The sequence below is a fragment of the Cetorhinus maximus genome, chromosome 1 (assembly GCF_964194155.1).
Source record: "Cetorhinus maximus chromosome 1, sCetMax3.hap1.1, whole genome shotgun sequence".
Classification (NCBI taxonomy): Eukaryota; Metazoa; Chordata; class Chondrichthyes; order Lamniformes; family Cetorhinidae; genus Cetorhinus; species Cetorhinus maximus.
In genome coordinates this window covers 4,631,792-4,655,594 of record NC_135879.1, presented here as the reverse complement: position 1 = coordinate 4,655,594, position 23,803 = coordinate 4,631,792, and the positions used below count along the sequence as shown (strand labels likewise).

At 44.6% G+C, this 23,803-nt stretch overlaps 1 protein-coding gene and 1 long non-coding RNA gene across 2 annotated transcripts in view; one reads left to right on the top strand and one right to left on the bottom strand.

Moving 5' to 3' along the window:
• LOC144698006 (tetraspanin-5) overlaps positions 1 to 14,391 on the bottom strand; it is a 92,870-nt gene extending 78,479 nt beyond the window's left edge. Inside the window, exon 1 of the mRNA XM_078569977.1 lies at positions 13,996 to 14,391. Within this exon, the coding sequence (XP_078426103.1) occupies positions 13,996 to 14,076 (81 nt within the window). The 5' untranslated portion in view covers positions 14,077 to 14,391. The remainder of the gene's footprint in view (positions 1 to 13,995) is intronic.
• The window catches only part of LOC144698535 (uncharacterized), a 143,247-nt gene that overhangs the window by 17,845 nt on the left and 101,599 nt on the right, over positions 1 to 23,803 (top strand). The window lies entirely within an intron of this gene.

Sequence of the window (23,803 nt, the reverse complement as noted above, 5' to 3'; positions counted from 1 at the left end):
TGGGGGAATCAGCGATGGTAATGCCATTGAATGACAAGGGGAGATGGTCAGATTCTCTCTTCTTGGAGATGGTCATTGCCTGGCATTTGTGTGGCACAAATGTTACTTGCCAATTATCAGCCCAAGCCTGGATATTGTCCAGGTCTTGCTGCATATGGACGTGGACGGCTTCAGTATCTGAGGAGTTGTGAATGCTGAACATTGTGCAATCAAGAGTGAACATCCCCACTTCTGAACTTATGATGGAAGGAAGGTCATTGATGAAGCAGCTGAAGATGGTTGGGCCAAGGACACTACCCTGAGGAACTCCTGCAGCGATGTCCTGGAACTGAGATGATTGCCCTCCAACAACCACAACCATCTTCCTTTATGCTAGGTATGACTCCAACCAGTGTTTTAGCTGTACCGGAACAGCTTGGCTGACAGCACAAGTCTTCAGTACTATTGCTGGAATGTTGTAGGTCTCAGTCGTTGCAGTATCCAGTGCCTTCAGCCATTTCATGATATCACGTGAAGTGAATCGAATTGACTGAAGACTTGCATCTGTGTTGCTGAGAACCTCAGGAGGAGGCTGAAATGGATCATTCACTCAGCACTTCTGGCTGAAGATTGTTGCAAATGCTGCAATGTCTTTTGCGCTGATGTGCTGGGTTCCCCCATCATTAAGGGTGGGGATATTTGTGGAGCCTCCTCCTCCAGTGAATTGTCCACCACCTTCACAACTGGATGTAGCAGGACTGCAGAGCTTAGACCTGGTCCATTGGTTGTGGGATCATTTAACTATATCACATACTGCTTGAGCACAATATCCAGGCTGATACACCCATTACAGTACCGACAGAACGCTGCACTGTCAGAGATGTCATCTTTCAGATAAGACGGTAAATCAATGCCCCCTCTATCCTGTCAGGTAGACACAAAGGCTCCTATGGCACTATTTCTGAGACCTTCAGGGGAGTTCTCCCCAGTGTCATGGACAGCAATTATCCCTCAATCAATGTAACAAATAATGATCTAGTCATTATCTCATTGATGTTTGTGGGAGCTTGCTGTGCACAAACTGTCCACTACATTTTGTACATTACATGAGTGACTGCACTTCAAAAGAACTTCGCTGGACATCCTGAGGCTGGATTATCAATACAAGTTTGTTTTTTCCCCCAATTCAGATGGCTTTTGTGTTATGAGCTGTTGTAAACGTAAAACCAGGATTTGTAACCATATTTTTTTATTCTTTTCTTATGGGACCACTTCAGTCATTATCTGGCTTTTTGCAGCATTATCCATCTGAAACACTTTTGGTTTCCTCTCTCTATCTCTCTCTCCCTCGCTTGGTTTTTCATTTTCAACAAGAAACATTGTTGATTCCTCAGCTAGATTTAATCAAACAGCAGTGTCACGATGTGCAACTGTTTTGAGACACTGTTCTTCAGGCATTCAGAAAACATACGTTGTCCCAATCATGCACACTGATCATTATTTTAAATTTACATTGGACAAACAAACATTCACCTATTCACATCATTTGGCCATGGTAGAATTATTTAGCTTTGCAAGTACAGTATTTGGCATCTCTCTCACGTCCCTATGCTCCATGTGTGAGCTATTGAAAAAATTCAAGATTTGTATTTATACATCGTCTTTCACAACTTCAGATTGCTCCCAAAGCACTTTACAGCCAATGAACGGCTTCTGAAGTGTAGTCACTGTTGTAATGTAGGAAACACAAAAGCCAATTTTTGCACAGCAAGCTCCTACAACTGCAACGTGATAATGGCCAGATAACCTGTTTTAAGTGAGGTTGTTTGAGGGATAAGTATTGGACCAGAACACTGGGAGAACTTCCCTGTTTTTCATCAAAATATCACCACGGGATCTTTTACATTCACCTAGAAGAGAGAACAGGGCCACGGTTTAATAACTCATCCAAAAGACGGCACCCTGACAGTGCAGCACTCCCTCTCTACTGCACTGGAGTGTCAGCTTGGAGTTTGCGACCCCAGTGTGGGACTTTTACTGATAACCTGCTGTCTCAGAGTAAGGGTGCCGCCCACTGAGCTATTGCTGCAGGCTGATAATTAACCTCCTACTGGCATTAACTGATGCCATACTCTGTACAATTGCTGGGAGCTCTGCAAATTGCACATCCAGGATGATTTACCCATGATTTTTCCTTTCCACTGCTGGGAAATCTAGACTATATTCCAAGAATTACCCACTGATGGCAGACTGAATGGATGTTCACTTTCCATTAGGATGTCAAGACGGGTAGACGGAGTTAGGATATGGATCAAACATGATTTAGTTGAATGGTGGAACAGGCTCATGGGTCTGAATAGCCTCCTCCTGTTTCTATGACGCCAAATAGCATTTTTTAAATGGAATGATGAGTGAAGGGAAACTAAAAAATACAAATTCAACATAAGCAAAAAAAAACCACAATCCTCAGATTAACTGCCTCATTAATGACTCCGAAATCATTGCTCATTAATGCAAGTCTCCACAAGTAATTATTTCATCCACTACCGAATTAGTGCAATGTTCTATTCTACAACACCAGTTGAGACAAAGCAAAGCTTCACCACATCCAAAAGGTTCTTCTTGCAGACAATAAACTTACGTCAGACTATCTGCTTGAACCATATACCATCCTGAGCTCCTGACAATATGATACTCCAACATTTGGCAGCACTGGTCAAATTTGCAGAAGAGACATGTTGCTGACCTCCTCTCTTCTTCCTTCTTCCACCTCCCCCCAACACCTGAGCCAAACATGAGTAGAGTAGATTTTGGTTTGGCTGTTCACAGTTTCCATGGCAGCATTTTGTCTCGCACAGAGATGGACACGTGGGTCACAGGGTAATGCAGAAGGCTCGTGGCGATATATGGGTTACAAAAAAAAAACCATAATTTACATTTATGAAGTTTGAGTGAGCAAAGTGAATATCCAGAAGTATTTGACAGAGCAGAAACAGACACCAAGCTACAGGATGAAGATGAGTGGCTGAGGATGTGGCTGGTCCTTCTCAGTCTCCATGTCATTGCTCTTCATCCTAACCTTGGGGCTCTCCTAAAGGGACCATGCAGGGACGGGGAGGAGAAGTCAATGCAGGATAGGTATTGACTACCTGCAAAACAGGTAGGTGTGCAACGGCGGGAGTTGATCAGAAGAAAGAGAGAGAGAGAGAGAGAGAGAGAGTGTGTGTGTGTGGGATATATATTATATATATATATATATATATATACACATACACACACACACACAGGGAACAGGAATGTGTCTGCACCCAACACTGAAACAAAAAGAAGATTGGAACACAATTATGAAGAAAACCTGGGTTCCTGGAGCAAATATTCATCCCTCAACCAACATCGCAAGCAGATTATCTGGTACTTATCATGCTGCTGTTTAAGGGAGCTTGCTGCCTTATTCCTTACATTACAATGGTGACTGCACTTCAAAATCCAAGTGCTTTGGGACATATGGGGATCATTACAGGCTCAATTCTTTTCTTTTTATTAATTTAGTATCAACAGTGACCAACACTAGTTCAAGTGGGGAACATCCTGCCTGACCGAACCCCTTCACTATTTTGAGGAATTGTCTCCCAGGTGAACCCTGGAGCAGAATTTATTTGGCTTCCCGAAAGCCAAAGATCCAGATGAAAGGTCCAGTTATTAACAAGTGTGAGGAACATATCTTTTTATTTTCTGTTGGGCTGCGGATTAGAATTACAATGGCTGCAGGTTGAAAGTCATGTCCACTGAAACAGGATGAGAGGTATATGCAATGTTGCAGTCCTGGAACAGAGTGTGCCATGAAAGACAGGATGGTGCTGGAAAAGAGTCCTGGACCAAGGGAGCTGCCTGACAATGTGATCAAGGTTTAGTGTGAAGAGCAGTGCAGCTGAATAACTCCTAGCCTGAAAGGAACAAGACCTAAAACCTCTCTCCCCTGTGTGTGGAAGATTCCAGTAATTACACAATAACTAGCTAGCTGGCTTTTCTTCTCATATCTCTATAACCTGCTCTCTCTCTCTGAAAACTCCTGTCAAAAGACAAAGGGCAAAATCACTGTTAAGACATTGAAAGGCAAGGGCTCAACCAGTGAGCTAAAGACTGAAAGTGCTGGAAGACCATCTCGTGTCATCAACAAGAACTGAAAGGAATTTGGAAGACATCAATCAAAATCAACCCATCGAATCCTCTACTCCGGAATTGGTGCTATTGAACTATTTTATCCCATCCTTAAAAACCATGTTGTGTGTGTGTGTGTGTGTGTGTGTGTGTGTGTGTGTATGTATATATAGCGATTTAAGAAGGGGATAGAGTTTAAGTTATAGCGTTAGAAGTTAGCAGTTCATATTTCTTTCTTTTGTCATTAGTTAAAGACAATTTTTTCAATAAACAGTTATTTACTTATTAAGTTTACTTATTAAGCTTGTAGTCTGTTAACCTAAATTAAACTGTTAGGTAGAATTGGGGCAGTCTGATGGTTTGGCCAAACTTTTTCACATTTGTCGTGGCTTGGGGAGCAGTAGGGCTTGACATTACAGCACACTATCCCCAGTGAGTCGTGACACAAGGTAAAACCTGGAAATAAGATAAAACCAAAGTGGTTGTTGGGTGGGAAGTAATGGAGGGATCAGGGTTAGGTGGGAAAAAGTGCAGTATGGAATGCCCCAGGATTGGTGTTGGGACTTCGACTGTATGACCCAGCTGGTCAAACTCAACAGACCAACCAAAACAAACGAGGAGGAAAAATTGATTCTGATTCCGAGAACTACAAATTAAGAACTTGGCATAATGCGCAAACACTGACAGCTGAAATTTAACAGAGACATTGCAAAAAAACGAAAAATCAGCAAAACGGTTAGAGTAAGACTGGTGGCAGACCACTGACAGGAGAAAAGTGTTCAAATCCTAGTGTAGGGCTGGGCCAAGAAACTGACGGTTAGAATCACAGAACCGATACAAGGAAAGATCGAATAAGCTTAGGCTTTTGAACATTGGAAGAAGGCAGCTATTGGTGACCCTACAAAGGTTTATAAGGCACTGAGTGGTATAGGAAAGGTGGACGTGGAACACGACTTAAAATTAAACCATGACAACCAGCTAAGAGGAGCTTGGGTTACCTCAAGCAAAATTTAGAACTCGTGTGAGGAAGTTGTTCTTCACACAGTGATCAGTACTTACAATTAAACACTGGAAACCCTTAGTGCACAAACTAAAGGGTCTCTCAATCTGGACTGATGAGCAAAGATGGGCCCAAAAGTCCTTATATTCTTAAGGTAATTGATTAAAAAGGCAGAGATGACATGAGGAATGACAAATTAACACGTCGAGGTGTTACAATCTGATTTTTTTGCTCGGCCATTTCAGAGGGCAGTTAAGACCCACTTACAAGTAGGCCAGACCAGGTAAGGATGGCAGGTTTCCATTAATGAACCAGATGGGATTTTACAACAATCGATGATGATGGTCACCATTACTGAGACTGGCTTTATATTCCAGATTTAGTAATTGAATTTTAATCCCACCAGCTGTGGGGGGATTTGAACCTGTGCCCCAGAGCATTAGCCTGGACCTCTGGATTACTAGGCCAGTGACATTACCACCATGCCACCATCTCCCCATAAATGCACTGCCTAAAAGGGCAGTGAAAGCGGATCCAACTGTAACTTTCAAAATGGGAGTCGGATAAGTGCTGGAAATGGAAAAATCTGCAGGGCTATGGACTATAATTTGAATGGCTTTTTCAAATGCACTGGCACAGGCACGATGGGCCAAATGGCCTCCCTCTGTCCTGTGTCATTCTACGATTCCGAATGTATTATGATTTTATGAAATCCAGTAGAGTGGGATAGCAATGGTACACTGCAGTAGCAATGGCGTTCAATCCACCTATACTCTCAATTTGCTGGGTTCGCATTCATCACCCTTGCCATGCAGGGAAGGGTTTGAGGAAAGCAGGTCAGTAGAGAGCAAATTCAAAAAAAAATCACAAAGCCAAATAACTATTCTTGGGCCACACACTCATGTTTTCTGAGCAATCTATTCAGAGCACCATAGGCAAAGGCCACTAGCTGTAGGGTGGAAATAGGAAAGAAAAATAGGACAAAAGAAAGGATAAATCCCCTTTAAAAGAAAAAGTAGCATTTACTTGGTCTCTTAACTCATTGCCATAGCAACACGGAACATAAGGGCAGAAGACGGCTGGACTTTTCTTTTGAGAAATATTCACCATCATGTATTCAGTGAAGTGAAAATATCTCCATTAGTAACTGAATTCTCAACCTGCCAATGCTGAATATACCAAGTTTCCCTGGCAATCATTTACTTTCTATTGCGCTCCTTGGATGATCCCCTTCCCCCATTTCAGAAAGAAGCAATTTAAGTAATATATTATAGTAACGCCCAAATTCACCCTCTGACTCATATGCAGTCTAGATCGCTTGATTCTGGTCTCTACTCAACTTTTAGGAATGTAGGCCATTCAGTCCCTTAAGCTGATACACTCTCCTTAAATAAAAGCAAAAAAACTGCGGATGCTGGAAATCCAAAACAAAAACAAAAATACCTGGAAAAACTCAGCAGGTCTGGCAGCATCTGCGGAGAGGAGCACAGTTAACGTTTCAAGTCCGAATGACCCTTCAACAGCACTAAGTATAAACAGAAGAGAGGTGAAATATAAGCTTTAAATTTAAGGCGGGGTGGGACAAGTAGAGCTGGATAGAGGGCCAGTAATAGGTGGAGATAACCAAAAGATGTCACAGAGAAAAGGACAAAGTGGTGTTGAAGGTGGTGATATTATCTAAGGGATATGCTAATTAAGGGTAGAAAGCAGGACAAGCAAGGTATAGATAGAAACGCCCTAGTGGGGGTGGGGTGGGGTGAAGGAATCAAAATAGGCAAAAAGGTAGAGATAAAACAATGGATGGAAATACATTTAAAAATAATGGAAGTAGGTGGGAAAAGAAAAATCTATATAAATTATTGGGGAAAAAAAGGGGGGGTGGGGAAAATCGGAAAGGGGGCGGGGATGGAGGAGAGAGCTCGTGATCTAAAATTGTTGAACTCAATATTCAGTCCGGAAGGCTGTAAAGTGCCTAGTCGGAAGATGAGGTGCTGTTCCTCCAGTTTGCGTTGAGCTTCACTGGAACAATGCAGCAGGCCAAGGACGGACATGTGGGCATGAGAGCAGGGTGGAGTGTTGAAATGGCAAGCGACAGGGAGGTCTGGGTAATGCTTGTGGACAGACCGAAGGTGTTCTGCAAAGCGGTAACTCTCTCCTCCATCCCCACCCTCTTTCTGACATCCTCGCCCCCCCATCCCGCCTTTTTTTTCCAATAATTTATATAGATTTTTCTTTTCCCACCTACTTCCATTATTTTTAAATGTATTTCCATCCATTGTTTTATCTCTACCTTTTAGCCTTTTTTGATCCCTTCACCCCACCCCCACTAGGGCTATCTGTACCTTGCTCGTCCTGCTTTCCACCCTTAATTAGCAATCTCCTTAAAGACAGAAAGGACTTCGCGGGTCGGTGAGCAGAGTCCAGCTGGGTCAAAGTGCTACTTGATCTCCAATATCATAACTTTTTCACGTAAATATATATTTTATGCCAAGCTCCCTGGGACCAAATTTTCATCAACAAATCGGCGAGCACTCCCAAGAAAAGGTTTTCTCTTTCAATTTAGAACAGCATCGACTTTGAGGTGATCTGATTAAGTTTTGTAAAATAATTAAAGGACTAGACAGTCTGCCTATTTGAAAGATTATTCCAGTTTAACAGCTGGGGAGGACCAGGGGAATTTAAATTCAATTAATAAAAATACTGGAATGAAATGGTATTCTCATTAATAATGATCATGAAACCACCGGATTGTCGTAAAGCCCATCTGGTTCACTAATGTCCTTCAGGGAAGGAAATCAGTCATCCTTACCCATTCTGGCCTACATGTGACTCCAGATTCACAGCAACGTGGCTGACTCAATGTGGCCACCGTCTGAAATGGCCCTGCCGAGCCACTCAGTTGTATTGAGCCGCTGCAGAAAAAAAAAAGCACCTGTGGGTGTACTTACACCAATGGTGGAGCGATTATAATCAAGGATGTTCAAAAGGCCAGAATTGGAGGAGCGCAAAGGTCCTGGAGGAGATTAGAGATAGAGAGGGGTGAGGCCATGGAGGGATTTGAAGACAAGGATGAGAATTTTAAAAGTGAGGCATTGCTTAACCAAGATACAAGGTACATCAGTGAGCTCAGGGGGTGATGGGTGAACGGGAATTGCTGCAAGTTAATATGCAGGTACAAGTTTTGTACAAGCTCAAGTTTATGCAAAGTGGAAGAATGGAGGCCAGCCAGGAGTGTATTGGAATAATTGTTGAGAGGTTAACAAAGACATAGACGAGGATTTCAACAGCAGATGGGCTGAGGCAGGGATGGAGTCTGGTGATGTGACAATGCTGGAAATGGGCTGCCTTCCTGATCACATGGTCATGTGGTTGGAAACTCAAGTCAGGGTCAAATTGACCCTGGACTATTTCTTTGGAACTTTTTTTATACCTCTTCAGGAGATTACACAGGTGCAGTTGGCAAGAAGGGGCAGGTGGTGGAGGGGTGGGTGGGTGTCTAGTTATGATGGGTGCTGAGGATCATGAGTGTGGGGCAGGATTATGGATCAGCTGGTCTTTTCTTCTCCATCTATTTTGTACGTTTGTAAATAATGTCCAAGAGAGTAATGAGAAGTATTCACAGTTTACACCTTCATACCAAGAAAAACAAGATCAAAAGAGCTTTTGAGGAATTAAGAACAGTGCTTTGGGCCAACAAGCCCAACCTTCTTGGCTGATGCCATTTTCTCTCTCAACACAAAAGCCATAGTACAAACTGGTCCAACTTGCTGTCTGCCTCAATGGCCTTCTCTGATAACGCGATTAATATTTATGAAGTTACGTCAGATCTACACCTGAAAAGGAAACATTTGCAGGGCGTTGGGAGGGAAAAGGGCTGAAGAAGTGGGCCAAAGAGCTGGCACAGACAGAATGGGCTGAATGGCCTGCATGATTCAGTATCAATTACACAGTGGGAAATGGTTCTGAATGAATTCCTGCATTTACTCTTAATATTAAAGTTACGTACCCTCCCTTTAAACTCTCCTTCAGTGAAGCAGGCAGCAACTTAAGAACCTGCATCACCGTTATGCTGGGATGACATGTGCCCTCGATGAGAGACTATCGCCTTTACCTCGCCCGGGGTGGGGGTGGGGAGGGAAGGGGGTAGTCAGGGTGACCAGCTGCCCCTAATTTTGACCATTTGTCCCATACCTTTGTTCCATATTTCTAGGACAGCCTGTGGGAAACTGAGCCTGGGAGTCTCAATTGAGTAATTCAATCAGGACTGCAAGTCTGTGAATTAGCCAGCAGAGAGATGACGTTGTGACTCCAAAAAGGAAAGTTGTAAGTTCTGGTTTAAACCACAAACATCCCCCCAGCACCAACCCCCTTTTCCTATTGTTACCAGACACAATCCCCCACCCCTGCTCTCACAATTACCAGAAACCCATCCCCCCCTCCCCAAACTATCTTAAGGTCACCAGCAGCCCCTTGTTCAATTGGTCACCCGCACCCTCCCAGTCAAAATGTCCCTTATTTCATAAGAGTTGGTCACCTTGGGGGCAGCGGGGTGGGGGAAGTGGGTGGGGGTGTGCCGGGTAAGCCCTTTTGCAACAGTTTATGCAGCTGGCAACCAGCTTGTCTGTAGCTACGGTTCCATCACAGCAGCTGAATTACCCATGTTTCAGGAGTGTCACGCCAGTCACCATAGCACCAGTGAGTGCCACTGATTTGAATCTGCTGACTTTAATGAGCGTATGCTCTCCCTGCTAATGCCCTCATTAATGCAAGGGCACAATACACATGCAGAGTGCATCTCTATCCTTCTCCCCAATGTTCCGTGCAAAGCAGCACTTGGCTGAATAAATGCCAACAAGTGCAAACAATTTGCCTGAGCCCAACTTCTTTGTAAGTTTAAAAACTTCTATGCGGTAGTCTGAAAGCTTCTTTACCAAGGAGAACAAGCTGCACTTCCTCAGCCTCCCTCCCTTGGCTCCCAGTATAGTCTTTGTTTCCTCTGTACTGTTTACCCTAGCAGAGGAAGAATGGGTAGAATCAAAAACTGCACGCTGCACGCTAATAGGACCTGACCAGAGACTTAAGAGAGCAACATTAGCTCTTCCGATTTGTATTTTGTCTTTTGCCTCTCTGATATGATGAAATCTTGTTTGACTTCCCCCCCGACCCCCCCAAAAAAATACAGCAGCAATATACCAGACTGAATGTTTCAACAACCCTTGCACATCAACACCCAGCCTATGTAGTTGCGTGGTCAAGTTGAAATGACCCTGTTATTTAAGCAGCTTAACTGGAACATTATTATTCAACAGCTTTACAAAGAGCAGTCAAACAATCTAAACACCCAAGGATATCCAACCTTCTGTGGCTTTTGCAGGGGTCCAAGGCCCAGTGACCACACCCCCCCCACCCCCCGCCCTGATTTTCCAAGTCCAGGAAACAGAGCCCTTATTTCTTATTTGCTGTCTTTCCTTCGGCGTTGTCTGCATCTGAAGGTTTACTAAGGGCTGTTTTAAACAGTGCCAGCTCTTTCACAAATACAGTCTATCCTTAATTCTAAAGCTGCTTCACGTGAATCATCTGCCAATTCCAATAAAAACAACCTCTAGCACTATTTTATTCTGAAGAGTCATACGGACTCGAAACGTTAACTCTGTCTTTCTCTCCACAGATGCTGCCAAGGCCTGCTGAGTTTTCCCCAGCATGTCTTGCTTTTGTTTCAGATTTGCAGCATCTGCAGTATTTTGCCTTTATCTATTTTATTCAAATTACCTAGTTCAGACCACAAAATATTTATTCTGAATTTATTTTGATCAAAGCTGTAACAACAGCTTGCTTTGATACAGCACCATCTTTAATATAATAATGCATCCCAAGACTTTGCAGAGGCCTATTTTGCCAATTAGCTTAAATCTGCCCCCTCTGACACTCCTATCAAGAGAAACAGTTTATCTACTCTATCAAAACCCATCATCTTGAACACCTTCTTAAATCTCCCCTTCACCTTCTCTTTGAAAGGACAATTCCAGCTTCTCTAGTTCCTTAATTAATTCTACCTCAAACAACATCATAAAAATCAGTTCACCTGGTCAACATCATATTGCTGTTTGTGGGAGCTTGCTGTGTGCAAATTGGTTGCTATGTTTCAAAAAGTGCTTCAATGGCTGTAAATCGCTTTGAGATGTCCAGCGGTTGTGAAAAGTTATATAAATGCAAGCCTTTCTTTCCCCACGTAAATGAAGTGCCTCATCCCTGGTACACGGAATTAATTCTTTGCCTCCCCGAGCAACCTTTGATGGCCGCCCTTTACCCTATTGCTACAGAGGTCCTTTTGAAAAATAATAGAGCATGTACATGCCCTGACAGATTGAGTTTTGCAGTGTTGCTGGATCACAGTGCATTGCAGGGGAGAAAGTTAAGATGCTGTAGATTTCTGACAGCACTTTACACCACAATAATTTATTAGTTGCCCTCTAGGCATCACAGAAATGATCAAAAATAAAATAACAAATTATCTCAAAGTCATTTCCTAGCATTCTGTATTAATTATTTCTTAAAGCGTAATGCATATCATACAGCCTGTATTTTTCTTTTTCTTTTAAGTGATTTTCTCATTGGCAATTGTTGCATTAACAGAGTTACCAGATGTCTGGCCTAGCTGACTGGGAAACTTATAGGACATTTCATCCTTTACCAAAAATGCTGCTGCTTTAAGCGTACCATTTAAACAAATAAAAAGAAATAGTATGGCAACATTACAATTCTTTGCAATGCCCTGCTAAGTTATAAGTATTGGCTCATTTCATTAGTAGTTAGAATACACAGCTCATTTATATTGAGAGGCAGGGGAAACCAAATTCAGATGGACGATTACTCCAAATGCAATCCACCAAATGGCCCTAGATTGTCAAGGATTGCTACATTACAGGACAATTTTTTAAATGGACTTTTCCTGGTTTTTAGGATGTTCCTCGGATTCTTGGATTACCTAGAATGTACAAAAGATACAGGGCATCCAAGTTGGTCTATGTTGGCATTCATGTTCCACATAAACCTCCTCCCACTTTATCCGCATAGCTTTCTTCCTCATGTGTTTATCTAGCTTCCTCTTAAATGGTATCTATGCTTTTCATCGCAACCACTCCCTGTGGTAATGAGTTCCACATTCTCACCACTCTTGGGGTAAAGACTTTTCTGCTAAATCCTCTGTTGGATTTATTGGTGTCTACCTTATATTTATGGCTGCTGGTTTTGGAAACATCTTCTCTATGTCTAACCTATTGAATCCTTTCAAAAGGCCTCTTTCAGGTCACCCCCCTGTCCCCACCCTCGCATCCTTGTTCCTGGAGAGATGAGACCCAGCCTGTTCAGTATTTACTGATAGTGATAGCCTCTCAGTTCTTCCTGAAAATATAGCTCATTGACTTTTTAAAGCAGCTGGCCATATCTAGTAACTATTAGACGATGTCTTTCACATAGCAAACACCAATTTCTATCAGAGTTTTACATGAAACATGTGTCACTCTTAGTCAACGACATTCTTTTCCTACTCCACTTATTGGATCATTGTTTCCATGTAACTGGCTCCCAATTCTGGCACCCCTGCTCCACTATCCTCCCCCACCCTTCAGTGCATCACCCCCAACCTCACTTCCATTTCCTCAAAAGTTGCAATAAGCAATAAAACAAGCTAAAAACAAAACAGCCACAAGATAGGCATAAATTTTAAAAAGTACACTATTAAAAACAATGAATGCTACAATTAGGATAATTCATAACATTTCTCACCTCCTACTGTTACAATTCTCTTTCCTACAGATATAAAACAGTCTTAAAATGCTTTGTTTCCAATCCACCTTACCAAGAAATTTCACATCTGCAAACTCTTAACCTACGCATCAAATAAATGAGATTCTTACTGTAACCTAACCTCTATGTGAACCCACCATTCATTTCAAAGATCAGTTACACTTTCAAGCCTTAATAGGGCACACACCTACATACTATTTTACAGTTACCTACTATTCATTTTCATTTTCATACAGCTCCTGTCCTTATAAAAACAATACATTCCTGCAATGGCAATTATATTTAACACACACACTCACATGTACAAACACACATATTTACACACAGACAGACACACACACACACACCCGTCCACAGAGACAAATATGACTGCTTTGAACCAATAATTTCCAATCAACTACATGGGTACGGTTAACATTCAAAATGACACTGGCAAAACATGGCCATGTAAACGATGTTGCAACAGAGTGACTGACCTTTATCTTATAGTTTAACGCAGAATTCATTCATGCTAAATTAAGACTTTGACCAAAGTAAATACAAAAAAAATCCTGGTTTTTGATTATAAAAGTGCTGAGAGAGGGTCCTTTGAATACCAGAGGCAGCCTGTGCAAATTACAAAGTGTCACACATTCTGGTCTGTGGACACAAGCCAAACAAACAGGAGATAAATACACTTTAATAACACTGTACAAGGTCAGTTTGCAATATATTTTGTTATGGTGCAATTTTTAAAATAACTTTTCTCTTTTTGTAAAAACAATGCCAGCACACCCAGTGTACATGATTCACACACAACTCTCTGGCCTCTCCCTCTCTCACACACACACACAAAGCCTCTCTTGTATAATCTCTAACACTGAACAATTGCTGGATCTTTTCTATCTGTCTTTTGCCTCCCACAGTGTTTCCCAGGCCGGGTTTATCCTGCATCCTTCTCTGTAAACCTCCCTCTCCCACTCTCCCTCCCTCCCTCGTGTCCAGGCATCCCTAAGCCCAGCTGTCAGAATAAGACTCCCCAGCTGGTGTTGCTGTGCGCGTGTTTTACTCACCCAGAATATAATGTTAAAGCCGAATATGAAATACTTGATGCAGCAGCTGACTTCAGGTCCTTTGTAATGTTTCCCTGACATCTTGGGCTGTTCATGGAGTAAGGATTGGCTGGAGAGGCGGAAGGTTGAAGGCAGCCGGGCAGTGGGGAGGGGTGGGGGGTGTGGGGGGTGGATTGATACCAGCGCTGGCGAGGCCGTGGCTACAATGTGTCTCCCGCTCGGCTACAATGTGTCTCCGGCTCGGCTACAATGTGTCTGGCGGCGGGGCAGAGGCGGAGGGGGGGGGACTCGGGGAGACCTCCTCCTCCTCCCGCCTCTCGGACAGGTAGCGCTCGGCGGACCCCCCTGCACAAGCCTCAACTCCGGGCTTTTAACACATCATATCCCGGGACCAGAGGCAGAACCAAATCCCGGGACAAGGAGGCGCTTCGGGAATAAGCAAAGGCGGGACTTCCGGAAGGGAGGGGGAGGAAGAGATAACAGCAAACAAACAGGAGAGAGAGAGAGAGAGAGTGGGAGAGGAAAATAGGAGGTAGAGAAAGATAGGGAGGGAAAATAAACTGCTGGAAGTGAGAGGGAGGGCAGCAAACAAGAACCTGGAGGAAGGAAATAAAAGAGAGAGAGAGAGAGAAAAGACATAGAGAGGGAAACAACTGCCACAAATAAGGAGGGAGAATTAAGGCAACAAAGTCTGAATGAAAGGAATGAGTTGATGGAATCAAAGTGATGAAAATAAAGAGGGAGAGAGGCTGATAAAGGAGAGAAACAATGGTAGAAATAGAGCCAGGGAAAAACGAGGTGATTAAATGAAAGAGAGAGAGTTAATGAGTGAATGATTGAGATCTATTCACAATTATGAAGGGTTTTTTGTTAAGAGTAAAATAAGGAGAAACTGCCCCATTAGCTGGGGGTTCGGTAACCATAGGACACAGATTTAAGATCATTGGTAAAAGAATCAAGAGGGGAGATGAGAACTCTTTATGTGGCCAGTTGTGATCTGGAAATCCAAAACAAAAACAGAATTACCTGGAAAAACTCAGCAGGTCTGGCAGCATCGGCGGAGAAGAAAAGAGTTGACGTTTCGGCTCCACATGACCCTTCAACAGAACTGAGTATTATATTTCACCTCTCTCCTAACTATACTTCAGTTCTGTTGAAGGGTCATGTGGAGCCGAAACGTCAACTCTTTTCTTCTCCACCAATGCTGCCAGACCTGCTGAGTTTTTCCAGGTAATTCTGTTTTTGTTTTGGATTTCCAGCATCCGCAGTAGCTTTTTGTTTTTATCTCTGTGATCTGGATAGCGCTGCCTGAAAGGGCGGTGGAAGCAGATTCAATAATAACCTTCAAATGGGAATTTGGATAAATATTTGAAAAAGGAAAAAGGGCGGTGAGGGGAAGATCGGGGTAGGGCGGTGAGGGGAAGATCGGGGTAGGGCGGGGGGGGGGGAGATCGGGGTAGGGCGGGGCGGGGGGAAGATCGGGGTAGGGCGGGGGGGGGGAAGATCGGGGTAGGGCGGGGGGGGGGAAGATCGGGGTAGGGCGGGGGGGGGGAAGATCGGGGTAGGGCGGGGGGGGGGGAAGATCGGGGTAGGGCGGGGGGGGGGAAGATCGGGGTAGGGCGGGGGGGGGAAGATCGGGGTAGGGCGGGGGGGGGAAGATCGGGGTAGGGCGGGGGGGGGGAAGATCGGGGTAGGGCGGGGGGGGGGAAGATCGGGGTAGGGCGGGGGGGGGAAGATCGGGGTAGGGCGGGGGGGGGAAGATCGGGGTAGGGCGGGGGGGGAAGATCGGGGTAGGGCGGGGGGGGAAGATCGGGGTAGGGCGGGGGGGGGAAGATCGGGGTAGGGCGGGGGGGGGAAGATCGGGGTAGGGCGGGGGGGGGAAGATCGGGGTAGGGCGGGGGGGGGAAGATCGGGGTAGGGCGGGGGGGGGAAGATCGGGGTAGGGCGGGGGGGGAAGATCGGGGTAGGGCGGGGGGGGTGAAGATCGGGGTAGGGCGGGGGGGGGAAGATCGGGGTAGGGCGGGGGGGGGGGAGATCGGGGTAGGGCGGGGGGGGGGGAGATCGGGGTAGGGCGGGGGGGGGGGAGATCGGGGTAGGGCGGGGGGGGGAAAGATCGGGGTAGGGCGGGGGGGGGGAGATCGGGGTAGGGCGGGGGGGGGGAGATCGGGGTAGGGCGGGGGTGGGGGAGATCGGGGTAGGGCGGGGGTGGGGGAGATCGGGGTAGGGCTGGGGTGGGGGAGATCGGGGTAGGGCTGGGGTGGGGGAGATCGGGGTAGGGCTGGGGTGGGGGAGATCGGGGTAGGGCTGGGGTGGGGGAGATCGGGGTAGGGCTGGGGTGGGGGAGATCGGGGTAGGGCTGGGGTGGGGGAGATCGGGGTAGGGCTGGGGTGGGGGAGATCGGGGTAGGGCTGGGGTGGGGGAGATCGGGGTAGGGCTGGGGTGGGGGAGATCGGGGTAGGGCTGGGGTGGGGGAGATCGGGGTAGGGCTGGGGTGGGGGAGATCGGGGTAGGGCTGGGGGGGGCGGAGATCGGGGTAGGGCTGGGGGGGGAGATCGGGGTAGGGCTGGAGGGGGGGAGATCGGGGTAGGGCTGGGGGGGGGAGATCGGGGTAGGGCGGTGGGGGAAGATCGGGGTAGGGCGGGGGGGTGAAAGATCGGGGTAGGGCGGGGGGGTGGAAGATCGGGGTAGGGTGGGGTGAGACGGGACTAGTCCGTCAGTTCTTGCATAGAGCTGGCCTGGGTGGATCGGCCAAATGGCCTCCTTCTGTATGAATCTATAAATAAGGATTGAGGGAGAGATGAGAAAGATATGGAAATAATGAGTAAAGGAAAAGTTGAGATTGTACTGACTTGGGTCAAATATAATTTTCCCCTAAATGTTACAATTGAGGATATTCTCAGTCAGCTCATTGAGAAAGAAATTCAATCTCGCACTGATTTAAGACTTAGATTTTTTGGGTGAGTTTTTGGGCAGTGGATCAGGGGGTTTCTGTTTAACCTGCTGACACACAAGAACACTAGAAACAGTAGCAAAAGTAGGCCATATGGCTTGTCGAGCTTGCTCCGTCATTCAATATGATCATGACTGATCTTGGGCCTCAACTCCAATTTTCCTGCCCGCTCCCCGTATCCCTTAATTCCCCAAGAGACCAAAATCTGTCTATCCCCACCTTAAATGTATTCGAGGAGAGCATCCACAACCCTCTGGGGTTGAGAATTTCAAAGATTCACAACCAAAAGAAGAAATTTCTCCTTGTTTAAATCCAAAACAATCGGTTCCCTTATCATGAGCCCCTGTGTTTTGGATTCCCGGATAGGAGAAACCATTTCTCAGTGCCTACCCTATCAAGCCACTTCGGAATCTTGTATGTTTCACTGAGATTGCCTCTCATTTTTCTAAACTCTGGAGAATATAGGCTCAATTTACTCATAGGACAACCCCGTCATCTCAGGGACCAATTTAGTGAACCTTCGCTCTACTGCTTCCAGTGCAATTATAACCTTCCTTAAATTTGGAGACCAAAGCTGCAGACAGTATTCCAGATGTGGTCTCACCAAAGTCCTGTACAATTTCAGCAAGAGTTCTTTATTTCTGGACTCCGATCCCCTTGCAATAAAGGGCAACATTACGCATGTTTTTAGCTTAAAGCTTTGTTTCAGTGTTCCTGACACATAGCATCACAGAGCTGGAGTGGATGCCAGGAATACAAGGACAGAGGCCAACACAAACACTTCGCAGCCCACACCATTTTCTGGTCATGGTGTAGGAATTTCCTGTGTGCTTGCACCCAGAGATGCACACAATCAGGGAGTGAAATATCAAGTGAGCTCTGGTGTAATTGTGTCACTCGCATAATGATGCTGCTCCTGGATGTCCTCAAATTTTTACTCCTCGTAGAATCACAGGGAATTCACAATACTTTTACAGTGCAGAAGGAGACCATTCGGCCCATCTTGTCTGCACCGGCTCTCCGAATGTGCAATTTACTTTGTGTCGTTCTCCCGCCTTCTCTCCATAACCCTGTGCATTCCTCCTTTTCAGATAACTGCCTAGTCCCCTTTTGAATGCCTCGGTTGAATCTGCCTCCACCACACTCTCAAGCAATGCATTCCAGACCCTAACCACGCACTGCGTGAAAAAGTTTCTCCTCAAGTCACATTTGCTTCTTTTGCCAATTACTTCAAATCTGTGCCCTCTCGTCCTTGATCCATTCCCTCCTGCCTGTCAATTCCTGCACTCAAGTGCACTAGGGCTGAGAATTTCCTGTAGTTACACTGGTTCAAAATGGGTATAAAATTAAACCCAAAATTTTAAGCTCAGCAGGAAACAATAGAAGAACCTGGTGTGGAGAATGTTGCACAGAGCAATCCCGTTAAATAGGTTCACAGACTCCCAGGCTGCCTGGGTGCTGCTTGATATCAAAGGAAATGGCATTTCCATAACTCCCACTGGTGGCCTCTCTGTGGACCCCCGAGACAGTCAAACGGGCAGGGTATAGGCAGGGACTGCTCACTAGGTAAGGTCATCGTTACCACTCTCCAGTTTGCCTCCTCCTTTGGTTAGGTTGTAGGTACAAGCTGCTATCGAGTTTTCCTTCACTCTGTGGTTCCTTCGATAACCGATGTATTTTTTACATTGATGTCTCCACTGCTCCCACCTTGCTGTTAGATGGTCCCCCTGTTCTTGGTTACTGGACAGACTGTAGTCACACTCTGATACTTGCTTAACACTTGTTTATTAATATTACATCTAAACAAGCTACAGAGTAGGCATGTTGCTCCTGACCTCTCCAACCTCCCTCTCAAGAGTCTAACACATGGCTGACTGATGTCAATGATACATCAATTATGTCATATATTAGCATATCCCATCTGTTAACCCTCTATACTACAGTGATAATCCTTAACTCCCTTGTTGATCAAAATCTATCAAGCTCGGCCTTGAATATAATATATTCAATGACTCAGCCTTCACTCTTTTACAGGGAAGAGAATTCCAAAGATTAACAACCCTCTGAGAAAATAAATTCTGCCTCATCTCAGTTTTAAATAGTACTTGATCATAAATGACTGCCATGTTTATTATATGCTGGTTACTCATTATGTTACAACATTGAGACATCAGCTCCATATTTTGCCATTCATCGCCATTCATCTTTTCAGTATCATTTATTACCTGTATGGTATTTGATCTCCCATTGTTCTGCTTACAGATCTTATCTTTTTAACTGGTTGATTCATCAGAAAAGGCTCTCAGCTTCCTATCTGTGAATTTGACTGCTTTAATCTCATGGAATGGCCTTTATCTGTGACTTTTTGAAATGCTTTCTAAAAGCCTATGTACACCAACAACATAAAAATTTAAGAATTAGAAACAGGAGGAGGGCCATTTGCCCTTTGAGCTGTCTCCGCCATTTAACAAGATTGTGGTTAATCTACCTCAACTCACACTGTTCCCATATCCCTTAATACTCTTAGTGCCCAAAAATCTATTGACCCCCCCCCTCTAATCCTGGAGGCAGATTTGATCAAGATGTTCAAAAGGGAATTAGATTGCTATCTGAAAAGAAAGAATGTGCAAGGTTATGGGGATAAGGCAGGGGAGTGGGATTAGGTAAAATGTTCTTTCAGAGAGCCAGTGCAGATTCAAAGGGCTGAATGGCCTCCTCCCGCACAGTAAAGATTCTGTGATTTTGTAAATATACTCAATGACTGAGCATCCCCAGCTGTCTAGGATAGAGAATTCCAAAGGTTCACAACCCTTGGTGAGGAGAAATTCCTCCTCATCCCAGTCCGAAATGGCCGACCCCTTACACTGAGGCTGTGACAACAAGGGAAGCTTGAATGTATATAGAAACCTTTGATCCAGTACATAAGAACATAAGAAATAGGAACAGGAGTAGACCACATGGCCCATCAAGTCTGCTCTGCCATTCAATACGACCATGGCTGATCTTGGACTTCAACTCCACTTTTCCTGCCCACTCCCCATATCCCTTAATTCCCTGAGAGACCAAAAATCTGTCTATCCCAGCCTTAAATGCATTCAACGAGGGAGCATTCACAACCCCCTGAGGTAGAGAATTCCAAAGATTCGTAATCTTTTGAGTGAAGTAATTTTTACTCATCTCAGTCCTAAATGATCAGCCTCTTATCCTGAGACTGTGCCCCCATGTTTTAGATACCCTGACCAGCAGAAGCAATATCTCACTGTCCACCTTTCAGAATTTTGTAGGTTTTAATGAGATCACCTCTCATTCTTCTAAACTCCAGAGAATATAAGCCCAATTTACTCAGTCTCTCATCATAGAACAACCCCCTCATCTCAGGGACCAATTTAGTGAATCTTCGCTGTACTGCCTCCAATGCGAGTATATCCTTTCTTAGATATGGAGACATAAACTGCACACAGTATTCCAGATGTGGTCTCACCAAAACTCTGTACAACTGTAGCAAGACTTCTTTATTCTTGTACTCCAATCCCCTTGCAATAAAGGCCAACATGCCACTTGCCTTCCTAACTGCTTGCTGCACCCTCATGCTAACTTTCTGTGTTCCTTGTACAAGCACACCCAAGCCTCTTTGAACATCAACACTTACAAGTTTCTCACCTTTTAAGACGTATTCTGCTTTTTTATTCTTATGATCAAAGTGAATGACTTTGCACTTCCCTGTATTATACTCCATCTGCCGTCTTGTTGCCCACTCACCTAACCTGTCTATATCTCTTTGCAGCCTCTCTGTGTCCTCCCCACAGTTTACCATTCCACCTATCATCAGTAAACTAATGCATGCATGTATGAATGGGAACATCATTGCCCTAGGCAAGAGAGCTATATTCTAGCATCATTCCTATCCCTTTGTTTTGCCATTTTTTTCTCTCTTGCCACCCTGAAGGTATTCACTCCCTCTGGGGGACCATTTCACAAACAATGACCATTCTCCAACACTTTACCCAAGTGACCAGATGGTGACTATTACCTCTAGGTTTGACTATTCCAATGCTCACCTGGTCAGCCTCCTATCAACTATCCTCCGTAAACTTTAGCTCATCTGAAACTCTGCCCACTTCCTAACTCGCACAAAGCCCCATTCACCCCTTTGTATATTGACCTACATTGGCTCCCGGTCCATCATTGCCTTGATTTTAAAATTATCATCCTCGTGTTCAAATCTCTCCCTGCCCCTGTCCCTTCTTATCTCTGTAACATCCTCCAGCTCTACAACCCTCTGAGATGTCTTTGCGTCTCTTATCCTGGCCTGTGCACATCCCTGATTTCCTTCGCTGTATCATCAGGGGCTGTGCCTTCAGCTGCCAAGGGCCCTAAGTTCTAAAATTCCCTCCCCAAACCACCAAAAGTCTACCTTCATCTCCTCCCTTATATCCAGTCCTTAAAATCAACCTCTTTGACCAAGCTTGCACCTGTCCTAATATCTCTTTATGTGGCTTGGTGTCAAATTTTCTTTGGTAATGGAGCCTTGGGACATTGTACTACAGTAAGGTGTTCTAGAAATGCAAGTTGTTGTTGATGGCTATTCATCCATTCCCAATGCTATCTTTCTACAATATTAACCAAGGAATCCAAGAAGTTACAGAAGCGATTGTATAGGCCAGTGTCACTAACCATGCCTGACTAACCATAATTCATTCATGCCTTTTGTTACCTCTAGATACTATTCTAATGAATTCCTGGTCAGTCTCTCACCTTCCACCCACCCTCAGTAAACTCTAATTCATCCCAAAAACCCCGCGGCCCATGTCTAACTCACAGCAAGACTTGTTCACCTAACATCCACTGTGCTCGCTGGCCTGCAGTGGCTCCTGGTTGTGCAATGCTTCGATTTTAAAATTCTCATCCTTGTTTTCAAATCCCTGCATGGCCTCACCCCTCATTATCTCTGTAACCTCCTCTAGGCCCACAGCCCTCTGAGATATCTGCACTCTTCCAGTTCTGACCTCTTGCGCATCCCCTATTTTAATCGCTTCACCATGCACAAGTGCCTGGACCCTAAACTCCAGAATTCACTCCCTAGCCTTCTCTGCCCCTCTACCTCTCTCTTCTCCTTTAAGATGTTCCTTAAAATCTATCTGTCTGACCAAGCTTTAGTTCACTTGTCCCAATATCTTGTTAACGTGGCTTGGTGTCAGATGGGCTGCAGTTATTGCCTCACCTGAAAGATATTATGAAGAAACTTAAAAACCTCAAATACCTGCACTTCATACAAAAAGAATATTATGGGAAATACTTCATAATTTCTCTCTTAACTTCTCTCTCTCCTCCCTCCATTATTCTTCCTCCTGTTAATTGGCCTCCATTGGAAAAAAGATGACTTATTTTATTGTGGCTGATCCTATACTTTATGTTGATCCCATCCTTTGGGTATTCAACATCTGTCCCACAGCCCCTGTATGATTGGGTAGATACAATGAGCTAATCTCCAGCCCTAACACGTGTGAACACAGCTCAAGGCAGGCTAGCTGATCACACCTGCTATGAATGTTCAATCCCTTTTGTAATCAGATCTTTACCGGAGCTCACCACAATCCAAAAAGAATTCAGACAATTCAACAATGTTTATTTTTTATTCCATCATGAGATGTGGATGATGCTGATAAGGCCAGAATTTATTGCCCATTCCAAATTGTCCTTAGACAGTTGGTGGTGAGCCACCTTCTTGAACCAGTGATGGAGGATCTGGGACAATAATCGTGAGGTACGCTTCTGAGTATGACTATGTCAGGCTGTTTCTTGACTAGTCTATGGGACAGCTCTCCCAGCTTTGGCACAACTCCACAGATGTTAGTGAGCGAGACTTTGCACGGTCGATGAGGTAGTGTGCCATTGTCATTTCCGGCGTCTAGGTCAATGGCCAGATGACCCACCTGGTTTTAATCTTCTTCGACTTTTCCATAGCACTGAGTGGCTTGCTAGGCCATTTCAGAGGGCAGAGTCAACCACATTGCTGTGGTCTGGAGTCACACGTAGGCCAGACCAGGTAACCATGGCAGATCTCCTTTCCTAAAGGAAATTAGTGAACCAGATGGTTTTTACGACAATCTGTAATTTCATGACCACCATTAATAAGACTATTTTTTAAAATACTAGATGTATTTAATTAATTGTTACTAAAATTTGTCAGCTGGGAAATTTCAACTCACGTCTCTAAAGCTTCAGTCCAGGTCCCTGGATTATTAATCCAGTAACATTACCGCTATGCTACCCAATCCTGGAGCTCAGCTTCCACATGGTAACAGGGCGCATTGACCCAAATCTTTATGGACTAAGGAATTTCCCAGTGTCCTCTATTCAACATTTTTCCTGCACCCTTCAATGCCAAAGTTCTTTGTCTTGTAGCTTGTTGGAAGTTTGAGCTGGTAACCGTGCGGTAAGGCAACACAGCACCTTTGAGACCTCCGTGAACAGCGAGACACTCTCTATCACACCTAACCAATGAGATTTAAGGATTGAGAAAGAAGCAGAAGAACAACAGAGAAGGAAAGTGGGTGAATTAGAGTCAATTCAGGGACAGAAAGAGAAATAAAGAGAGGGAAAAAGAGATTGGAATGAGAATGAGAGAAAAAGAGAGACAGTAAAGAAAACAAGGACAATTTAAAAGAAAAACTTTCTAAAAGAATTTACTACATGCAAGAATAAAACTCCACAGTTTAAACTGTTCCCTTTCTTGGCCAGAGACATTGCATTAACAATTACTACAATGCTGAAAGAGTACTTATGCTGTTAAGCTCAAGACCTAACTTTCATGACAAGTTTAATGGGCAATTAATGTGCAAATCAAAGTTTTTAAAA